We start from the raw sequence: 24,501 nt of genomic DNA on the forward strand, positions 1-24,501 counted from the left end.
GCAAGTGCTCTGACAACTGAGGTATCCTAGCATGATACATGACCTGTCGTTACAGCTTTACTTCCACAGCACCTCATCTTCTACTTTTCAAACTTCACAAATGTGCAGTAGAATGAAACATTCATTCTGGAAATAATCACCCAGATTGTGGCTGCTCCCAGTCTTTGCAATATCCTTTCTTGCAGAAGTGCTAGTCCTACAAGTTTCACAAGAGAACTTCTATGAAATTTGGAAGATAGGAGACAAGGTATCAGCAGAAGTAAAGCTGTGAGGATAGGTTGTGACTCATGCTAGAATAGTTCAGTTGTTAGAGCATTTGGCTGTGAAAGGCAGGTTTGAGTCCCATTCCAGTACACAGTTTAACCTGCCAGGAAGTTTCATTACAGTTTTTTGTTCCACTTTCTTGACACTAGCAATGTTCAGTCCTTGCTTTAGTCCCATGATGAAATGCATTACCCTTGCTCACACTATTGTGTTTAGAAATGTATTACTTTTCTTAAGTCAGCTGCAGGTCTGGTCACTTTTATCATGGTGCTGATCCGTATCTTCGAAAATCAGTTGAATCAGTTCTGCACAAAACCAGTTGCGTATGTGTTTTCTCACACCTGCTTATGTAATATAGAATGGTTCTTTACAGTGAACCAAATGGAACTCCATTTACTGCCCAAGCACTACTGTGTATTGTCAAAAGTGGACTATCAGACCTTTCCTGCCAAAAAATAACAGTAAAATCAGGTACGGAAAAATTCACTGAACTGAAAGTCTGCAAAAGACATTTATCAGAAATCAAAATACAAAATTTTTCAAAAGACCTAGCAAACCAAAGCTGGGATGAAGTGTATAGAGAAACAAATGCAAATGTGAAATTCTCCAAATGTTCAAAATTATTTAAACAGAACTTTGAAATGACAGTTCCAAAAGTATCTGCAACAGTATCAGTGCCTCATAGAAACAAATAGCAGGTATTAATAAGTTCTCTCAAATCCTTAAGTACCTCAGTTACATGAAAAAGAGTCATAATGAGCCAGAGTTCTTACATTTTTATCACTGGTACAAAAAGTGTAGTAGAAAGGTGGTAATTGTTGCAATAAAGCAGTTTAATGACAAAATAATACACAATGCAGAGAATAAAGCAAAGCAATTTGGAATGTCATAAAAAAGGAAAAAGGGAGAGGAAAAACAAAGGATTACCAACATACTGATGACAGAGTAGGATAAAGTAATAAATGATCCACATCAACTGGCTGACTATGTGAATGGCCAATCTTCAAGTATTGTGGTGTAGTTACATCAGAAATTAACAAGAAATAAAGAGACAACTGTAAATAATTAAGCATAAAGTACAATGATGTTACTACCAACCACAGAGTATGACATCAGTAAAACTGCACAAAAACTAAAAAATAAAAAGTTCACAGAGTTAGATGAAGTGCCAATGTGTCTACTGAAACAATGCATAGAGGGTATACAAGCTCCCTTAATAAACATAATAAATTAATCCCTCCTGTCTGGGAAATTTCAGAGTATTTAAAATGGGCTGCTAAGGAAAGGCACTGTAGAAGACACAGAAAATTATCAACCCATTTCCCTGCTTTCTCCATTCTCAAAAATTATAGAATAAAATATGAAAGGCAAATTAATGAATTACTTGAACAAATACAACCTTCTAAGTGAATAACAGTTTGGTTTCTGAAGCGATAGAGATACACAGTCAGCTACAGCAGAATTCACAAAAGTGTTACTTGATGCTTTTGACAAGGATGAGTGTGTCACATGCATATTTTTAGAACTTTCTAAGGCTGCTGACCATAAGATTCAACTAAATAAGCTAGAAGCATTAGGAGTAAGAGGGACAGCTAATGACTGGTTCCAATCATATCTAACAAAGAGTAGAGGTAACAGGTACTTCAAATAAGTCTATTTTTTTAAATACTTATCAGAACCAAAATACATGAATAGAGGAGTTCTTCTGGGTAGCATTTTAGGACCAGTACTGTACCCGATATACGTCAGTGACTTTCCCAGTATTGTTAGTTATGGGGAAAGATTTCTCTTTGCTGATGACAGCTATATTATAGTCACTGAGAAAACAAGAGAACTCCTTCCTGAGAAAGCAAATCAAGCCCTCAAGGAAGTTTACAACTGGTCAATAAGTAAGAAAGTGACATGGAACATAAAGAAAACAAATACCATAACTTCATTTTGAAGAGTGAAAATATAAATATAATGAAGGTGGCAGCTCTAAAGATAGTGTAACAAGTGCAAAATATCTAGGAATGAATACAGATTTTCAGCTGAAGTGGTGTGAACACACAAAAATACTTCCAAACAGAATGTCATCAGCATGTTATGCCCTTAGAATCCTGTTGTCAATGTGTAACCCAGTGTCTGTTAATTACGTACTACTCATACAGTATGTACACTCAATTCTTAGCTATGGAATTCTTTTCTGGGGAACAAATGAACAATTTTCAAAATTTAGAGAATGGCCACAAGTATAATAACAAAAACTAGCAGTCACACTAATTGTAAAAATCTGTTCAAAACAGTTGGGATTTTAACTGCCCCATGTGAGTAAATTTACCAGTCAGTTGTGCACATCAAAAATAGCATTGATAACTACTTGCACAACAGCTCTGTCCATGACCATGGAACAAGATCTGGACTGAACTTACATTTACTAAGAAAGACTATACATAAAACTCAAAACAGCATTTTCTATCAAGGAATAAAACTATACAATAAATTGCCAAAGGAGATGAAATACATTGCTAAAAGAAACTTATTTTAAAAAGCAGTTAAATAGTATCTGTTACGTAATACATTCTACATCTACATCTACATTTACATGGTTATTCTGCAATTCACACTTAAATGCCTGGCAGAGGGTTCATCAAACCATTTTCATACTATTTCTCTACCATTCCACTCTCGAATGGCGCGTGGGAAAAAGGAACACCTAAATCTTTCCGTTCGAGCTCTGATTTTATTATTATGATGATTTCTCCCTACATAGGTGGGTGTCAACAAAATATTTTTGCATTCAGAAGAGAAAGTTGGTGATTGAAATTTCATAAATAGACATCGCCGCAAAGAAAACCACCTTTGTTTCAGTGACTGCCACCCCAACTCGCATATCATATCAGTGACACTCTCACCCCTATTGCGCAATAACACAAAACGGGCTGCCCTTCTTTGCACTTTTTCAATGTCCTCCATCAATCCTACCTGGTGAGGATCCCACACCATGCAGCAATATTCCAGCAGAGGATGGACAAGTGTAATGTAGGCTGTCTCTTTAGTGGGTTTTGTCGCATCTTGTAAGTGTTCTGCCAACAAAGCGCAGTCTTTGTTTTGCCTTCCCCACCGTATTATCTATGTGGTCTTTCCAATTTAAGTTGCTCATAATTATAATTCCTAGGTACTGACTCGAATTGACAGCCCTTAGATTCATGCGATTTATCATATACCCAAAATTTATCGGATTTCTTTAAGTACCCATGTGGATGACCTCACACTTTTCTTTGTACACATTCTGTACACTGAAGGATTATTTAGATAAAACACAGTAGGGCTTTGGTAAAATAAACACTAATAACTAATAATAGTGATAACATAACATACAACATTCGACATAACAATTTCCCACTATACTTCTTCCCTCCTTTTCCCTTTTCTGGAGAAACTTACTCTCAAAGCTACATGGTGTATAACACTAACACCTTATTCACATTATGAACGCAACATCTCATTCATTACAGAGGTATGCTGTTTCAGTTTTTCAGGCTAGCAAACGGGGAGCTGCAGTGCACAAAATAGTCCTGACATCAGCTGATAGTGTGCGTAGTCTTATGAAACAATGTGTGTATAGTGTGTGCAGTGTGTCCAGTGACTGGAAGTGAGACATGAATGAACAACGTAGCATTAGCCTCTTTAATTCTAATAACTCATTTGTAAAACAGTTCTGCACCATAAGGGGCAAACCGAATGCTGTAGCACTGTTTTAAACAGAGTGGCCTTGTATTTGGGACTGTTGAGGCCTCAGCCTACATCCAGCCATCCCGATTTAGGATCTCCTTGGTTTCTCTAAATTATTTCAGGCAAATATCATTATAAGGCTGTCGTTGACTACATTCCCCACCCTTATCTTACTAGACCTGTATGTCTGTAGATGTCTGTATATGCAAATTACTTTATTTTTGTTGCTCTTAAGTTGTAATACAAAGACATGCTCAACATCCTTGTAAAAGAGAACTATGATGACTAAAACTACTACTACTAGTACTACTACTGCTGCTGCTGCTGCTGCTGCTACTACTACTACTACTACTACTAGTACTACTGCTGCTGCTGCTGCTGCTGCTGCTGCTACTACTACTACTACTACTACTACTACAAGGAAATTATTTTTTTTTAAGCGTATGTGTGATGAAAAGTCATATTCCATTAGATTACAACAGTGTACACAATCTGTGGAACTCCCAAGGGGCAGTCTCTCTCTCTCTCTCTCTCTCTCTCTCTCTCTCTCTCTCTCTCTCTCTCTCTCTCTCACACACACACACACACACACACACACAGAAAACATGGGTGAAATTGTAATGGTAATATCAGTTTAATGAAATTTCATTACAAGAAATTCAGTTTATATTAATGGACACACTGGACATATTCAGCCTCAAATAGTCTGGTTTTTTTGATCAATGAAAATTAATAATGATACATAATTTACTGTTGATTATGTTTGTTTCATAAATTTGATGAATATCATGTGCTTTTAAGAACTGATATACAAATAAACTTATATATCAAATAAAAACTAGGATATTAAGCACAGACTGTCCATAATTAAAGTACCAGTTTCAAAACACTGTATAAAGGAAACCACTGTTCAGAATGACATCAAATGTGAACAGCATACTATTGATGCAGGGGAAATGTCACGAAAAAAATTGAGCAATAGATGGCACAGTAAGTTTCTTAATGCAAATGGGATCAGCTGCGAATGACAGATTAATTGCAATATGACAGCTATGGTTTCAGTCGCACATTACACATCTGTAGTGTTCAGTGTGGATGACTGCACAAGTTTAGTAGTCAGTATTTGTGTGGAATGTTTAATAGTATCTGTGGTTAAACCAGTGCATAATAAAGGAGATATAGCATCTCCAGAGAACTATCGACCTATATCATTCATACCGAAACATAAAAAATAATAGAATGCTGCATGCTTAAACATATGAGTCAATATTTGAAGGATAGTGGTATACTTACCTCCTCACAGTATGGTTTCAGATCCAGCCTTTCTACTGTCAAAGCAGTTGAGAGGATGGCAGCAAAAATATACAACTGATTTGAAAATAAAGATTTTATCTGTGCAGCACTGATGAATGTCGGGAAAGCTTTTGGTATGGCCTCCCATAACATTCTCACAAAAAACTCTACCATTACAGAGTGAAAGAGATTGCTGTGACTACGCAGTCTTCCTTGGACAATAGAAAACAGTTAGTTAAATTAAATAATGAAATATCTGAATGTCTTCCAGCTGTAAAGGGCATACCTTAAGGATCTGTTCTTGGACCATTCCTTTTCATTATTTACATACATTTACATAACTTATTAACAGCTGTACCATGTGATGCAGTGCTATGTGCATACGACATAACACTCATCACATGTGGTACCGACTTTGAAAATGTGCAACACAGCATGGCAGTGGCAAAGGAGGGACGTACTAAATGGCTTGAAGCAAAGGCACTGCAGAAGAATGGTAGTAAAACTGAAGGTACTGTATTGAGTCTGAATGCTCCCAGTCATGATAACAAAAGAAGCAAACTGTCAGGATTTGAAAGAGATCAAAAGCTCAGCTGGGATACTCATGCAGGGAAATTATGTGGCAGACTAGCATGTGTCATCTATCTGCTGTACAAGCTGAGGGGCAGTATCAGTAAAGAACTACTATTATATGCATATTTTGCATTCTTCAGTGTGCTAGGCTTGCAAAGACTCATAACAGTTACAAATGTCTTGGTCCTGTCTACTTCAACAAATTATGTGAAAATCCCTATTCAGTGCCAGTGAGTAATTTCGAGATGGAGGACAAGTAAAGTAATTTATTCTGCTCAAGAGTTCCTCGAGTGTGTGTCAAGTGACCAACATTTCTTATCAGAATGAGCAATAAATTAACTACAAACTTTACAAATACCACACTGTGTAACTATTTTATTGCTGTTTCACATAATTTTTGTTATTTATCTGTTTGATTATTCCATATCTTTTTCATTCACTTAACTATGTAGTTCATTTAACTTGTAATCATTCTGTTAGGAAACTTTATGCTGTTATTGGCATTTATTTAGATATGTAGTGTATCTATCTTAGCTTATTTTCTTATAGCTAATGACATTGGCCCAAGTTTGTGTTATTATTATTATTATTATTATTATTATTATTATTACTGTTTTTATTACTGTGTGAACCTTGATGACACCGGTTAAATGTAAATACGCTCAAAGGTGACATAAAACTTATGTATTTGTTGTTGTAACAGTTGTGGTACTGTTAGTTAGGTAAGCTCATCCATCATGGCAAGGTCACAAATCACTGAATGGAAAAATTGGTTTTTAATATTTCTGTTCGCTTGGCTATCTTCCATTAGTTGTTCTGTGGACAAAAACTGCATACAAAGCAAAATGACATCAGTTTTTAATTGCCCTGGGGTCAAAACCACAAAAAAATCAAAATGCCATCTGTTTGCAATTGTTGTGAGACTGGCAAAAGATGAGGAAACAGCATGTTCTACAGCAAATAGTAGTATCTCTGGGGTCATGTTCAGAATGCATTGCACAATGTATCCCTTGAATTCACCTACATATGTAATTGGAGCACTGAACATAACATCTCTTAGATAACCTGACAGTCTGAAATCACAGGTGATCTGGATGGCCAGACGATAGGGAAATGATGACTGATATTACTAGCATTTCTGAGACACCTGTGCAGCAGCAGCTGCACTGGCTGTCCAATGTGCGGGAGAGTGCCTTCTTGTATAAAAATGATCCTACCCACTCATCCACATTGTTGAAGGGTTGGAATGATGTTGGAGCACAAACGACTCTCACAGCATTTACCTGTGATGGTACACATAACAGGACCCACAGAACTTGTCTCCTCAAAAACATATGGCCCTACAATAAACGACACGATCAACATGCAACATTGCAGAATGAAGAGGTACCGGTTGATGCCTGGATTATCCATTGACCATATTCTACAATTCTTCATATTGCCCTGTCCTTGGACATGGAAATGAGCTTCATCTGTCCACGGAATGTTCCATGGCCATTCACTGTCCGCTTCCATGTGAGCAAGAAATTCTGGATTGAATTTTTGTCTTGCTGACGGGTCCATAAACAAGTGTGACTCTGTATAGATAGCAATGCAGGATGATTCATAGGACTGTGCTCACAGGCATGTCCCACATTCGAGCAGTTCCCTGCGCACTGCATGTCTGCATACGACTGATCGACCCCTGAATTGCTGTGGCAACATCTTCAACTGATGTTTGATCAAATGCTTTCCTCCCTCTGCTACAATGCACTTCAAAAGAGCTTTTCTTTTGGAAATTTGTAACCATTTTCTCCAGACCCTTAGCAGACATTGGACCAATGCCATTTTTAATACCCTTGAGTGTCCAGAACTTCTGCAGGGCTACTGGCGCACAGTCACCATTCTTCTAAATGAGGTTCACCAGCACCTTGCGATCTTTCATGGAGACAGCCACGCTGGGGCATCTCGGATGTAAACTGGGGGACAGCAGTATGGCGTGCATCTGTTGGTGTGCATGTTCTGACGCTTACAGTGCCGTCTTTGGTCAAATTTTCGTTTTTTTTTGTTGTTCAATGACATTTCCTCCTGTTGTTGTTGTTGTTGTTGTTGCTGTGGTCTTCAGTCCTGAGACTGGTTTGATGCAGCTCTCCATGCTACCCTATCCTGTGCAAGTTTCTTCATCTCCCAGTACCTACTGCAACCTACATCCTTCTGAATCTGCTTAGTGTATTCATCTCTTGGTCTCCCTCTGCGATTTTTACCCTCCACGCTGCCCTCCAATACTAAATTGGTGATCCCTTGATGTCTCAGAACATGTCCTACCAACCGGTCCCTTCTTCTCGTCAAGTTGTGCCACAAACTCCTCTTCTCGCCAATTCTATTCAATACCTCCTCATTAGTTATGTGATCTACCCATCTAATCTTCAGCATTCTTCTGTGGCACCACATTTCGAAAGCTTCTATTCTCTTCCTCTCCAAACTATTTATCGTCCATGTTTCACTTCCATACATGGCTACACTCCATATAAATACTTTCAGAAACAACTTCCTGACTCTTAAATCTATATTCGATGTTAACAAATTTCTCTTCTTCAGAAACGCTTTCCTTGCCATTGCCAGTCTACATTTTATATCCTCTCTACTTCGACCATCATCAGTTGTTTTGCTCCCCAAATAGCAAAACTCCTTCACTACTTTAAGTGTCTCATTTCCTAATCTAATACCCTCAACATCACCCGACTTAATCCTCGTTTTGCTTTTGTTGATGTTCATCTTATATCCTCCTTTCAAGACAAAGTCCATTCCGTTCAACTGCCCTTCCAAGTCCTTTGCTGTCTCTGACAGAATTACAATGTCATCGGCGAACCTCAAAGTTTTTATTTCTTCTCCGTGGATTTTAATACCTACTCCGAATTTTTCTTTTGTTTCCTTTACTGCTTGCTCAATATACAGATTGAATAACATTGAGGAGAGGCTACAACCCTGTCTCACTCCCTTCCCAACCACTGCTTCCCTTTCATGTCCCTCGACTCTTATAACTGCCATCTGGTTTCTGTACAAATTGTAAATAGCCTTTCGCTCCCTGTATTTTACCCTTGCCACCTTTAGAATTTGGAAGAGAGTATTCCAGTCAACATTGTCAAAAGCTTTCTCTAAGCCTACAAATGCTAGAAACGTAGGTTTGCCTTTCCTTAATCTTTCTTCTAAGGTAAGTCGTAAGGTCAGTATTGCCTCACGTGTTCCAGCATTTCTACGGAATCCAAACTGATCTTCCCCAAGGTCCGCTTCTACCAGTTTTTCCTTTGGTCTGTACAGAATTCGCATTAGTATTTTGCAGCCCTGACTTATTAACTGATAGTTCGGTAATTTTCACATCTGTCAACACCTGCTTTCTTTGGGATTGGAATTATTATATTTTTCTTGAAGTCTGAGGGTACTTCGCCTGTCTCATACATCTTCCTCACCAGATGGTAGAGTTTTGTCAGGACTGGCTCTCCCAAGGCCGTCAGTAGTTCTAATGGAATGTTGTCTACTCCCAGGGCCTTGTTTCGGCTCAGGTCTTTCAATGCTCTGTCAAACTCTTCACGCAGTATCATATCTCCCATTTCATCTTCATCTACATTCTCTTCATTTCTATAATATTGTCCTCAAGTGCATCGCCCTTGTATAGACCCTCTATATACTCCTTCCAGCTTTCTGCTTTCCCTTCTTTGGTTAGAACTGAGTTTCCATCTGAGCTCTTGATATTCATACAAGTGGTTCTCTTTTCTCCAAAGGTCTCTTTAATTTTCCTGTAGGCAGTATCTATCTTACCCCTAGTGAGATAAGCCTCTACATCCTTACATTTGTCCTCTAGCCATCCCTGCTTAGCCATTTTGCACTTCCTGTCGATCTCATTTTTGAGGCGTTTGTATTCCTTTTTGCCTGCTTCATTTACTGCATTTTTATATTTTCTCCTTTCATCAATTAAATTCAATATTTCTTCTGTTACCCAAGGATTTCTACTAGCCCTCGTCTTTTTACCTACTTGATCGTCTGCTGCCTTCACTACTTCATCCCTCAGAGCTAGCCATTCTTCTTCTACTGTACTTCTTTCCCCCACTGCTGTCAATTGTTCCCTTATGCTCTCCCTGAAACTCTGTACCACCTCTGGTTTAGTCAGCTTATCCAGGTCCCATCTCCTTAAATTCCCACCTTTTTGCAGTTTCTTCAGTTTTAATCTGCAGTTCATAACCAATAGATTGTGGTCAGAGTCCACATCTGCCCCTGGAAATGTCTTACAATTTAAAACCTGGTTCCTAAATCTCTGTCTTACCATTGTATAATCTATCTGACACCTTTTAGTATCTACGGGATTCTTCCATGTATACAACCTTTTATGATTCTTGAACCAAGCGTTAGCTATGATTAAGTTATGCTCTGTGCAAAATTCTACCAGACGGCGTCCTCTTTCATTTCTTAGCCCCAATCCATATTCACCTACTATGTTTCCTTCTCTCCCTTTTCCTACACTCGAATTCCAGTCACCCATGACTATTAAATTTTCGTCTCCCTTCACTATGTGAATAATTTCCTCCTATGCTGTTCAAATTCGACGTCATTCTGAGTAGTGGTTCTACAGGGCGTCCAGGAAGCAGGGACGAATATTAAGGTGCTATAGAACCTACAAAATTTATTGAAAATGTAATGATTTTTTACAAAGACATTAAGTAACTTCTCCCATTTATGTATGAAAAATTATATTCTCCATATGACCACCCACGCGCATCAACGAGCAGTGCGTTTATTGAAGTTCTAGAGGACGCATTCACTAACATCTGTTGTTTGTGGTATGTTTGGGTACGCTTTTGATTTCACAAAAAGAAATAAAAAAGACAAGGCGTAAGGCCGCATGATGTGGCAGGCCATTCCTGGTTGCCACAAAGAGGCAATTTTTTGAGAAAACTTTTCATTCAGTAGGGCAATTGTTTCACGGGATGTATGGCATGTGGCATCATCTCGTTGAAACCAAAAATCGTCATTTTATCAATAAGAGGCAAAACCCAATCAGAAAGCATGTTTCGACAACGGTCGCCGTTCACAGTGACGGTAGCTCCCTTGTCATTTTCATAAAAGTATGGGCTGATCATTCCTCCTGCCCAGAACCTACGCACACACAGCCGAGCGTAATGGATGCATCTCATCTTCCACAGTCACTCGCGGATTTTCGTCATCCTATATTGTGCAGTTCTGCTTATTGACCTACCCACTGAGATGGAAGTGCGCCTCATTTGAAAAAAATATTCTTGTTGCGAAGTTCTCCTTCTCCGCCTGTAGAGCCAAGACACACTGAGAAAATCGATGTCTCTTTCCATGCCCTGCAGGGTTCGACTCTTGTGTAAGTTGAATCTTGTACACATGCATTTTAAGATCTTTTGAAAGGATTTCATGCAATGAATTTGGTGATAAATTCAATTACTGAGCTCGTCAGCGAACCGGTTTTTTGGGGCTTACGGTCACATTGTGACGCACGACAGCAATGTTTTCTTGGGTTCGAACAGAAAACGGTCGTACTGTTTTCAGAACACGTGTTCTCAAACTTTCGGATCAACTTCCGAACTAATGATTCGGTTGAAGCAGCATTACGTCCGGGTGTCCCATGCAATTCACGAACGGTTACCGTGGGACTTTCACTGTTTCTGTAACAACTTTTTATCACTTGGATACGTTGTTCAATTGTCATCTGCTCCATGACGAAACTAAACATCAAACAACAATGCTCACCACACAAAAGCTATCAGGCAACTAATGGGAAGGATGGCAGGTAACACACATGAAAAATCACGGCTGCAAACCCTCATATGACAAAATGGTACACAATTCAAATTCGTCCTTATTTCCCAGACACCCATTATTTCTACAGCATTTTGAAACTGGAACTTTAATTGTGGACACCCTGTGCAAAAAATGTAAAGCTGTTTGACAAAATTAACACTGTATTATTATTGAAGAATAATGTTTATGAACTCACCATCATTACACCATTTTCCTTTGTTGGCTGGATCTTGCCTAAAAGAAAACTTTTGCAAATCTGCATAGGTTTCTGCCAAGAGTCCAATGACAAACAACCCCGTACCAGCAGAGTCAAGAGTTGTCATTGTTTTGGGAGAGTGTGGGATGGCATGCCGAGGTGCGTTGATAAAAATAACTGGCAGGCTAACAACGAACACCCAAACAGCCTAGGAGCAACAAGGAAACAAAACAATAAATTTCTGGCTTTCAACTTAAAAATACTACTTATCGCTTTACGATTATTATACTATGTACCATTACTCTGTAACAATCACTTTAAAATATGGACGACTGCATTTTATTTGAGTGGAAACAAAATTAATGTTACCAGTGTTGAAATCTGTCCAAGCTCTGCTTGCATTTATTCATATTGTTCTTGATCCTGCTCTGTCGTGATATAGGAACATATTAAAATGTTAGCCATTGCGTTATATTAACTCAGAAATTGACCTGTTCAGTCGTAGGAACTGAATTGATGTTAACATCTTTCATCTCATTAATGGTAAGAAGTAGCTTATTATTAATGCCTAACTTACTGAATAATGCATGCTACACTGAAATTAAAAGATAATGTCACTAATTGCAAAATGATTAAATGAAATATAATCTGGAAGGAAAATAGGATAAACTATGATACTTCATCATAAAGATACATCCAAATTTTACAAGCATCTACTGTTAACCAATTACCACTGATGTTAACATTAAATTCACATCAGTGACCATGAAACGAGTTGATGAGAGATCCACTGCCTCAGCTCAATGCCTACATGTGAGTTCAGTAATGTACTCAGAGCTCGGCAAAGTACTTCGAAGCATGTTACAATGTTTAGAACTCTAATTCCTATCAGTGACTTCAAACAGCATTTCTTCGCAGTGATGTCCCTGAGAAGTCTCACATTACAGTGGATGGATTAATTCTGAAATCTGTCAGTTCTTAAACCCTTTAACTACGGTTGAATTCTGTGGAAGTCCACTGCAATCGAGCGTTACATACGGTGGACTGCTGTAGAAGTCGGCTGGGAAACAGACGTTCCATCCGGTGAACTACTGTAGCAGTTGGCATTGAGAAGGTCATTCTCTTCAGGATACCTCATTATGCTTGAGCTCAGAATATGTTCTAAGATTCTAATGTTCTAAGATTCTACAACAAATTGATATCAAGGGTATGGAACAGTAGTTTTGTGGATCACTTCTACTACAGTTAATAGGGTTCCTTCCTGTTCCATTCACGTATGGAGCGTGGAAAGAATGATTGCCTGAATTCCTCTGTGCCTGTAGTAAGTATTCTAATCTTAACCTCACGACCACTGTGTTAGTCGTTTTTCTAAGTTAAAGCGTTATTGAAAGAACGTCCCTGGCCCTATCTAGCGGGCTTCTTGGAACACTGAGCAGCGTTTGTTACCACTAGATGTCACGGGAATTCACTCTGCATTGTGCTACCGGCAAAAAATATTGCCCATTCAGGTTAGCAGTGCGGTGCGAGCGGAGACACTTTTGTTGTCGATATATAAAACCTATATTGCCTATTTCCTTGGCAGTAGGTGTTTCATTTTTAGTAAGTCCCTTAGTTTGAATATGAGCAAACATTTTTGCTCAGCCGAAAAAGCGTTGAAGTTGCTATTAGGCATCGATTTCGAAGTGAGCAATGAAAGTGAATCTGACAATGATTCAGCACCACGGCCAAGCGCTTCGGGACAACAATTACCTTCTGCAGGCCATTCAGTGACTTCAGAATACGTCTACATCTGCATCTATACTCTGCAAACCAACGTGAGGTGCATGGCAGAGAATTCTTGAAAATTCGTTACAAGAGTTTCTTGGAATAGTTTACGTCTGCTTTCAAGAGTCTGCCATTTCAGTTCCTTCAGTATCTCTCTGACACTCTCCCATGGATTAAACAAACCTGTCACCATTCGTGCTGCCCTTCTCTGTATACGTTCAATATCCCTTCTTAGTCCTATCTGGTACGAGTCTCACACACTTGAGCAATATTCTAGGATGGGTCGCACAAGTGATCTGTTAGCAGTCTCTTTTGTAAACTGATTGCACTTCCCCAGTATTATACCAAAGTCTACTACCTGCTTTACCCACGGCAGAAACTGTGTGATCATTCAATTTCATATCCTTACAAAGTGTAGCACCAAGGTATTTGTACGAGTTGGCCAATTCCAACAGTAATTATGGTCATAGGATACACAATTTTTGTCGTTTTGTGAAGTGCAAAATTTTACATTTCTGAACATTTAGAGAAAGCTACCAAGCCCTGCACCAAGTTGAAATCTTATCAAGATCTGACTGAATATTTATGCAGCTTCTATCAGATAGTGCTTCATTATAGGTAATTGCATCATCTGCAAAAAGCCTGATTTTACTGTTAATATTGTCTTTAAGGTCATTAATAGACAACATGAACAGCAAGGTCCCAACACACTTCTCCCGGGCACACCCTAAGTTATTTCTACATCCGACAATGACTCTCCATCCAAGATAACTTGACCGAGAGATGTGGCGCAGTGGTTAGACACTGGACTCGCATGCGGGAGGACGACGGTTCAATCCCGCGTCCGGCCATCCTGATTTAGGCTTTCCGTGATTTCCCTAAATCACTCCAGGCAAATGCCGGGATGGTTCCTCTGAAAGGGCACGGCCGACTTCGTTCCCCACCCTTCCTAATCCGATGAGACCGATGACCTCGCTGTCTGGTCTCCTTCCCCACAAGCAACCAACCACCCAAGATAACTTGTTGCATTCTCCCTAGCAAAAGTCCTTAATTCAGTCACAAATTTCACTTGATATCCCATATGATCGTACTTATGACCATAAGTGTGGCAATGAGTCAAATGCTTTTCGGAAATCAAGAAATGAAACATCTACCCGATAGCCTTGATCCAAAGCTTTCAGCATGACGTAAGAAAAGGGCTAGTTGGGTATCACATGATCGATGCTTTCGAAATCCATCCTAGTTGGTATTGAGAAGGTCATTCTCTTTAGGATACCTCATTATGCTTGAGCTCAGAATGTGTTCTAAGATTCTAATGTTCGAAGACTCTACAACAAATTGATGTCAAGGGTATTGGACAGTAGTTTTGTCGATCACTTCTACTACCCTTCTTGTAGACAGGTGTGACCTGTGCTTTTTCTGTTCGAGGTATCTATGATAGATTATAATGAGAAGATGGGCTAACGCAGCCGCAAATTCACTTTAGAATCTGGCAGGGATTCCAACGGGGCCTGGAGCTTTGTTCGATTTTAAGGGTTTCAGCTGTTTCTCAACACCACCGACACTAATTCTTATTTCATTCATCTTTACAGTGGTGTGAGGATTAAACTGGGGCAGTTCTCCTGGGTTTTCCTTTGTAAAGAAACATTTGAAAACGGAGTTAAGCATTTCAGCTTTTGCTTTGCTACCCTCAATGTCAATTCCTGTCTCATTTGCTAGGGATTGCACACTAACATTGTTGCCACTAACAGCCTTTACATATGACCAGAATTTTTTTGGATTTTGTGAAATGTCATTTGACAATATTCTGTTAGGTTAATCATTGAAGGCATCAAGCTTTGCTCTCTTGAAGCCAAACGTGTTTCGTTCAGCATTTCTCTATCTGCAGCCAAACGCTTTGTTTTACTATTAGTATGCAGTAATCCCCCCCCCCCCCCCCCCCATGAACCATGGACCTTGCCGTTGGTGGGGAGGCTTGCGTGCCTCAGCGATACAGATAGCCGTACCGTAGGTGCAACCACAACGAAGGGATATCTGTTGAGAGGCCAGACATACGTGTGGTTCCTGAAGAGGGGCAGCAGCCTTTTCAGTAGTTGCAGGGGCAACAGTCTAGATGATTGACTGATCTGGCCTTGTAACACTAACCAAAACGGCCTTGCTGTGCTGGTACTGGGAACGGTTGAAAGCAAGGGGAAAATACAGCCGTAATTTTTCCCGAGGGCATGCAGCTTTACTGTATGATTAAATGATGGAGTCCTCTTGGGTAAAATATTCCGGAGGTAAAATAGTCCCCCATTCGGATCTCCGGGCGGGGACTACTCAGGAGGACGTCGTTATCAGGAGAAAGAAAACTGGCGTTCTGCGGATCGGAGCGTGGAATGTCAGATCCCTTAATCGGGCAGGTAGGACAGAAAATTTAAAAAGCGAAATGGATAGGTTAAAGTTAGATATAGTGGGAATTAGTGAAGTTCGGTGGCAGGAGGAACAAGACTTTAGGTCAGGCGAATACACGGTTATAAATACAAAATCAAGTAGGGATAATGCAGGAGTAGGTTTAATAATGAATAAAAAAAATAGGAGTGCGGGTAAGCTACTACAAACAGCATAGTGAACGCATTATTGTGGGCAAGATAGACACGAAGCCCACGCCTACTACAGTAGTACAAGTTTATATGCCAACTAGTTCTGCAGATGACGAAGAAATTGAAGAAATGTGTGATGAAATAAAAGAAAGTATTCAGAAAGTGAAGGGAGACGAAAATGTAATAGTCATGGGTGACTGGAATTCGGTAGTAGGAAAAGGGAGAGAAGGAAACGTAGTAGGTGAATGTGGATTGGGGGGAAGAAATGAGAATTTTGCACAGAGCACAACTTAATCATAGCTAACACTTGGTTCAAGAATCATAAAAGAAGGTTGTATACATGGAAGAAGCCTGGAGATACTGACAGGTTTCAGACAGATTATATAATGGTAAGACAGATGTAGGAACCAGGTTTTAAATTGTAAGACATTTCCAGGGGCAGATGTGTACTCTGACCACAGCCTATTGGTTATGAAATGTAGAGTCAAACCGAAGAAACTGCAAAAAGGTGGAAATTTAAGAAGATGGGACCATGATAAACTGAAAGAACCAGAGGTCGTACAGAGTTTCAAGGAGATCATAAGGGAACAATTGACAGGAAAGGGCGAAAGAAATACAGTAGAGGAAGAATGGGTAACTTTGAGGGATGAAGTAGTGAAGGCAGCAGAGGATCAAGTAGGTAAAAAGATGAGGGCTGCTAGAAATCCTTGGGTAACAGAAGAAATATTGAACTTAATTGATGAAAGAAGAAAATATAAAAATGCAGTAAATGAAGCAGGCAAAAAGGAATACAAATGTCTCAAAAATGAGATCGACAGGAAGCGCAAAATGGCTAAGCAGGCAGGGATAGAGGACAAATGTAAGGATGTAGAGGCTTGTCTCACCAGGGGTAAGATAGATACTGTCTACAGAAAAATTAAAGAGACCTTTGGAGAAAAGAGAAACACTTGTATGAATATCATGAGCTCAGATGGAAACCCAGTTCTAAGCAAAGAAGGGTAAGCAGAAAGGTGGATCGAGTATATAGAGGGTCTATTCAAGGACGATGTAATTGAGGACGATAGTATGGAAATTGAAGAGGATGTAGATGAAGATGAAATGGGTGATATGACACTGCGTGAAGAATTTGACAGAGCACTGAAAGACCTGAGTCGAAACAAGGCCCCGGGAGTTTCGAAATTTCCGTTATAACTACTGACAGCCTTGCGAGAGCCAGTCCTGACAAAACTTTACCATCTGGTGAGCAAGATACATGAGAGAGGCGAAATACCCTCAGACTTCAAGAAGAATATAATAATTCCAATCCCAAAGAAAGCAGGTGTTGACAGATGCGAAGATTAACGAACTATCAGTTTAATAAGTCAGGGCTGCAAAATACTAACGCGAATTCTTTACAGACGAATGGAAAAACTAGTAGAAGCCGACCTCGGGGAAGATCAGTTTGGATTCCGTAGAAATATTGGAACACGTGAGGCAATACTGACCCTACGACTTATCTTAGAAGCTAGATTAAGGAAAGGCAAACCTACGTTTCTAGCATTTGTAGACTTAGAGAAAGCTTTTGACAATGTTAACTGGAATACTCTCTTTCAAATTCTAAAGGTAGCAGGGGTAAAACACAGGGAGCGAAAGGCTATTTACTATTTTTACAAAAACCAGATGGCAGTTAAAAGAGTCGAGGGACACGAAAGGGAAGCAGTGGTTGGGAAGGGAGTGAGACAGGGTTGTAGCCTCTCCCCGATGTTATTCAATCAGTATATTGAGCAAGCAGTGAAGGAAACAAAAGAAAAATTCGGAGTAGATATTAAAACCCATGGAGAAGAAATAAAAACTTTGATGTTCGCTGATGACATTGTAATTCTGTCAGAGACACCAAAGGACTTGGAAGAGCAGTTGAACGGAATGGATAATGTCTTGAAAGGAGGATATAAGATGAACATCAACAAAAGCAAAACGAGGATAATGGAATGTAGTCGAATTAAATCAGGTGATGCTGAGGGAATTAGATTAGGAAATGAGGCGCTTAAAGTAGTAAAGGAGTTTTGCTGTTTGGGGAGGAAAATAACTGATTATGGTCGAAGTAGAGAGGATAGAAAATGTTGACTGGCAATGGCAAGGAAAGCGTTTCTGAAGAAGAGAAATCTGTTAACATCGAGTATAGATTTAAATGTCAGGAAGTCGTTTCTGATAGTATTTGCATGGAGTGTAGCCATGTATGGAAGTGGAACATGGAAGATAAATAGTTTGGACAAGAAGAGAATAGAAGCTTTCGAAATGTGGTGCTACAGCAGAATGCTGAAGACTAGATGGGTAGATCACGTAACTAATGAGGAGGTGTTGGATTAGGGAGAAGAGAAATCTGTGGCACAACTTGACTAGAAGAAGGGATCGGTTGGTAGGACATATTCTGAGGCATCAATTAGTACTGGAGGGCAGCGTGGAGGGTAAAAATCGTAGAGGGAGACCAAGAGATGAATACACTACGCAGATTCAGAAGGATGTAGGTTGCAGTAGTTACTGGGAGATGAAGAAGCTTGCACAGGATACAGTAGCATGGAGAGCTGCATCAAACCAGTCTCAGGACTGAGGACCGCAACAACAACAATGCAGTAATCTCTGATTGTTTAGGTGTTTCTTTGCAGTGACTGTATACCATGCCGATTCGCTCCCATTATGAACTGTCCTACGGGGTACATATCTATCCAATGTGTGTCCAACTATTCTTTTAAACTTGAGCCAGATTTCCTCTTTATGCCCCTGACCTGTGCTAAAAGTTTCAAGCTCGTCATTGAGATATGGCATTACCAATTTTTTATCTAGTTCACTGAACATGTACATCTTTCTGCTTGTTTCAGCTGTCTTTTGTACTTTGGAAATCATTGCTGCCGCACCCGTGTCATGGTCTCTGATACCAGTTTTGATGCGGACTTCCTGAGAGAGATCATGTCTATTTGTTGTCATTAGATCCAATAACTTTCATCTTGAGTGAGATTCCCAACTATCTGTTCTAGTAGTTTTCAGAGACGGCATTTAGTAATGTTTCACAGGATGTCTTATTGCGCCCAACACTAACGGAACTGTAATTTTTCCAATTATTTGTTGGATGAGTGAAGTCTCTACTGATGAGTACTGGGGAACTTACATACAAGTGAAATGAGGTTTTCTCTAAAGTTTTCAGTTACATCAAGAGATGAGACTGGTGGGCTATAGAAGGATCCATTCATCATTTTATGCCCACCTCTGATACTGAGTCTTGTCCATACAATATTACGTGCAGTTTCAGCTTCTACCTTAGTAGATTTAAGTTTCTTGTCTAATGCCACAGATATACCATCTCCATTTCCCGTTTGCCTATCCTTTTGATATACACTTAAATTTTCCTAAAAAAAATCTCCCAATTTCTAATTTCAGGTTTGAACAAGCTTTCGTACCTAGTATTATGGGAGCTTCACTGCTTTTCTTGAGCACTTCAAGTTAAGGAAATTAGTCACGAATGCTTCAGCACTATACCATGTGGATTTTAATACTCTCACCTGCTGGAGGCATTTATTTCGATCTTACGCTGATACTCCTGGGTTTACCATAGCTATCGTTATCTGGAATGGATAGGGCCGCCCTAAATTGGTCAGGTGTGCACTACACATCAGAGGCTGCTTCTCAGGTAACTGACTGTGTGTGTAGTGCACACAAGCGTTTTTAGATTAGGTGACCCATGTCGATGATGTTTCGTTGAGACAGTGGACCTTCGGCTCCGAAAGCCCATATCGTTTATGTTTCGTTGAATGGTTCCCACGAGTTTCGGTTTCTAAAGTTCCGGGAAATTCTACGCCGGTGTATATAACCACAACCATTGAAAGGATTGATAACTTTTACAGTACCGAGGAGAAGCATACTGTTACCTAACACAGGAAAAGTGTATTTTCATCCGGGAGAAAGTATATTTTTAACCAGGAAATCCGGGAAAAATCCGGGAATTTTTTTTCCTCGTCCACGTATACATCCTGTAATTGTTCGGTATCCTCTATCAGTCCTGTCTGGTATGGGTCCCTCACTATGTATGCACAAGTGATGAGTCAGCTGTCTCCTTTGTAGACTAACTGCATTTTCTCAGTATCCTTACAATGATCTGAAATTTACTACTTGGCTTACCTATTACTAAATCCATTTTAAATCCCTGAAAATTGTAGATGGCCCAGCACTGAAATCTGCAGCAATTTGGGGAAGGGTTGCACTTCGGTCACGTTGAACGATTCTCTTCAGTCGTCTCCTGCAGTCCCGTTCTTGCAGGATCTTTTTCCGGCCGCAGCTATCTCGGAGATTTGAAGTTTTTCCGGATTCCTGATATTCACGGTACAGTCGTGAAGTGGTCGTATGGGAAAATCCCGCTTAATCGCTACCTCGAGATGCTATGTCCCTTCGCTCGTGCGCCGACTATAACACCAAATTCACTTAAATTTTGATGACCTACTTGTAGCAGCAGTAACCGATGTAACAACCGCGCCAGACACTTGTCTTGTATAGGCGTTGCCGACCGCAGCGCCGAATTCTTCTTGTATATATAACTCTGTATTTGAATACGCACGCCTGTACCAGTTTCTTTGGCGCTTCAGTGTAAATGCGCGCTTACAATGGGGAAAATAAAATATGAAATACGTATAAAATGTCACAACATAAAATCATAAAATACCAAATAGCATATAGTTAATATATGAGCCATTATGGCGGTCATATGTGAGAAAATCAAACTTTGCTGCACGCGGCCGTGAACCGGCCGTTCAGGGGGACCAAGCGGTCATCGGTGTTTCCCGCCCACAGCGTCGCCAGTCGTTAAAGGATTCAAATGCGTAGTTATTGATGGCTTGTAAATATTCTCTTATGACTTTATCAATTAAAGCAGTTGACTCTAGTGTCCACAGATCTTTTTGATTGCTAAATCATTTTGTGACATTCTTTTATTTTTACTAATTAATTGTTAGTTTATTAACTACAGTGATTGAAATAAAACGGGTGGTCACAAGTAATTTGAATTTACTACAAATTCTTTGTTTTAAGTGAATTAGAGAGTTTAAATCAGGATGGCTGTAAGGCAATTTTAATCCTGCTCCTTCCACCTATGTCACCATCTTCCACATCAGAAGTAATAGTTCATCTAGTAGACAGCAATATATATATATAGAGAAGTAACAAAAATGTCGTACCGACACCACAACAGTTGAAAATGATCTAGTTTCCTACAGATTTTTAGGAACTGGCATCAAGAATGCATAACTCTCTTTGCAACATCTAATGTTGGTGAGCATTTGCATGTATATGATTTTTTACTGGTTCCACATTATGGCCCTGATCGACCATTCAGTGTCAATGCATGATCCTCCATCAGTTGCGTCATTCGGATGTGGTGTGGAGGATATGGGGCTTGCACAACGTTTACCCAGACACCTATCAACTTTCCAGACTACATAACCAAATAGCAACTCAGTTGACATCGCACGATTGCCCCTGTTCCAGCCCTCACAACAACAACTAAAAATCTCCTCCCTTTTAGATACAGAGGTGGGGATGTGTATCATTACCTAAGTTTTTCAAGAAAATAGCAAAAGAAAAAAAAGAAAATTTGTATTAGAAGATAAAGAAACCATTCAGTACTGAGCAATTTCTTCAATGAAACCCTATATGACGCGTAGTTCCTGAGATGATACACCTACTATTATTAAGACTGCAATTTCCCCTCGTTTCATTCCAGGTGATGGTAATGTACATTACTGTTAGTAGGCCACATCCAATACCTTCACGTAGGGCACTTTAAACATTGTGCCGGTTGTGATATATCACATTAGGAACATCATTTTTTCAAAACATACAAACAACATACTCAAACATGTTCACCACACTTTCCCACTTCAGGTATGCAAAATGACGTCTGGCGCATGAGCTGCTCTACTGTGCTGGCATGCAAGAGCTCTGTCTGATATTTGCTATGACTGCCTGACAAGACTCCACAAGCGTTCCACCAGCAATGGGTTGAATTCCTCCTATAACTCAGGGATGTTTTGGAGTTTACTGACATGTTGCTATTGTGGTGTTCAGTCCGAAGACTGGCTTCATGCAGTTCTCCATGCTAGTCCATCCTGTACAAGCCTCTTCATCTCTGGGTAACTACTACAGTCATTTGAACTTGTTCTCCCACTACAAATTTTTACCTCTCATGCTTCCTTACATCACCGAACTGACAGCTCCTTGATGAGTCATATCAAATGATCCCTTCTTTTGATTAGGTTGTGCCATAATTATTTTATAGAATTTGATTCAGTACCTCCTAATTTGTTATTCACTCTACCCATTTAATCTTCAGCACTCTTCTAGAGCACCACATTTCAAAAGCTTATATTCTCTTCTTGTCTAAAATGCATACAGTCCACTTTTCAGCTGTGTACAAGGCTACACTCCAGACCAATACTTTCATAAAAGACTTCCTAACACTTTAATTGATGTTATATGATAACAAGTTCCTCTTTTTCAGAAATACTTTTCTTGCTGTTGCCAGTCCTTCAGCATCACCTGATTTAATTCGATTAGACACCATTACCCTTGTTTTCTTTTTATTGAGGTATATCTTATGATGTCCTTTCAAGACACTATCCATTCTGTTTAACTGGTCTTCCACATCCCTTGCTGTATTTGAGAGCATGACAATGTCTTCAGCAAAACCTTAATATTTTTATTTCTTCTCCATGAACTTTAATTCCCTTTCCAAATTTCTCCTTGGTTTCCACTAGCAGGCATAGGCTACAATTTTGTTTCGCTCCCTTATTAATTATGATTTTTTTTTCATGTCCTTCAACTGTTATATTTACAATGTGATTCCTGTACAAGTTGTAAATAACGTTTTGGGCCTTGTGTTTTATCCCTGCTGCCTTCAGGATTTCAAACACTGCAGTCCAATGAACACTGTCAAAAGTTTTCCCTAAACATACAAATGCTATAAATTTTTCTTTGCTTCTGAAATCTATCTTCTAGGATAAGGTGTAGAATCAGTACTACCTCGTGCTGTTAAATTTCTCCAGAATCCTAAATGATCTTCCCTAAGGTCAGCTTCTGTCAATTTTTCCATTTTCTGTAGGTTATCTGTGACAATACTTTGCACCAACGATTTATTTAACGGATGATTCATATTATTCACACCTGTTAGCATCTGCCTTCTCTGGAACTGGAATTACTACATTCTTCATGAAGTCTGAGGGTCTTTTGCCTGTGTCAGAGGAGGTGGAATAATTTTAACATGCATGGCTCTCCCACGGATCTCAATAGTTCTGAGGAAATGTCGTCTGCTGCAGAGGTCTTGTTTCCACGTAAGGGCTTCTAGTGATCTATCAAATTCTTCTCACAGTATCATATCTCCAATCTCATACTCACCTGTTTACTTTTCTCTTTCTATCACATTGTCCTCAAGTTTGTTTCCCTTAGACAGACTCTCTACTGATTGCTTCTAACTATTAGGACAATATCCCTGATTTTTCATTTGTGAAGTAACATCTGAGAGCCGAGTCAGCATTTCTGCTTTTGCTTTTCTACTCTTAATTTCAGTTCGAGTTTTATCCATGAGTGTCTGGACTAACTTCTGTACCAGTAACAGCCTTCACATACAACCAGAATTTCTGTGCATTTTGTGAGAAATCCTTTGATAATATTCTGCTATGGTAGTCGTTGCAGACTTCACACATTGCCCTTTCAACAGCCAAAAGCGTTACATTCAGCATCTCCGTATCATTAGTCTATGCTTTTTTATACCTATTAAGGAGTAATCTCTGTTTCCTTAAAAGTTTCTTTACAATGACTGTATATCATAAAGGATCCCTCCCATCATGAACTGTTCTACTGTGCTACCCCAGTCAGCTAAGGAAGAGCTCAAGTAGATGTAAGTGTAGATAGCACTCAACAGACTTTCACTATGAAACCAACTGTTTCGAAAAGTGGAAAGTAGGAGGGAAGCTCTGTTGTCAGGCAGTAACCATGGAAGAGGCGTGGACCAAATCTTGCAGGAAAAATTAGATGAGACGCACCAGGTCACAAGTGTTTTCAAGCCCAGTGGATGTCTTAGCAAAATAATAGAGGATGTAGGATCATTGTGCAAGGCTTTTACAAAGCAGGATCACGTTGTGGTAGTGGGTGGAGCGGGAAACAGTATTGATCGGGATCAGGATTACAATATTGAGTGTGACCTGGTAAAAATAGCATCTGCAACGAACCATACAATTATTGGCTTGGTTCCTGCTTTCATGTGGTTGATCAGCTCGAATTGAACAGCTCTGTCAGGGGGAT

The 24,501-nt window shown here is 39.6% G+C and overlaps 1 protein-coding gene across 2 annotated transcripts in view; it reads right to left on the minus strand.

Annotated features, from left to right (window-relative positions):
• The window catches only part of LOC124795039, a 397,696-nt gene that overhangs the window by 22,009 nt on the left and 351,186 nt on the right, over positions 1-24,501 (minus strand). For both annotated transcript variants that reach the window (XM_047258823.1, XM_047258822.1), the window contains exon 4: positions 11,837-12,044. In XM_047258823.1, coding sequence (XP_047114779.1) covers positions 11,837-12,044 — 208 coding nt within the window. The remainder of the gene's footprint in view (positions 1-11,836; positions 12,045-24,501) is intronic.

The sequence above is a fragment of the Schistocerca piceifrons genome, chromosome 4 (genome assembly GCF_021461385.2).
Source record: "Schistocerca piceifrons isolate TAMUIC-IGC-003096 chromosome 4, iqSchPice1.1, whole genome shotgun sequence".
NCBI classification, from domain to species: Eukaryota; Metazoa; Arthropoda; class Insecta; order Orthoptera; family Acrididae; genus Schistocerca; species Schistocerca piceifrons.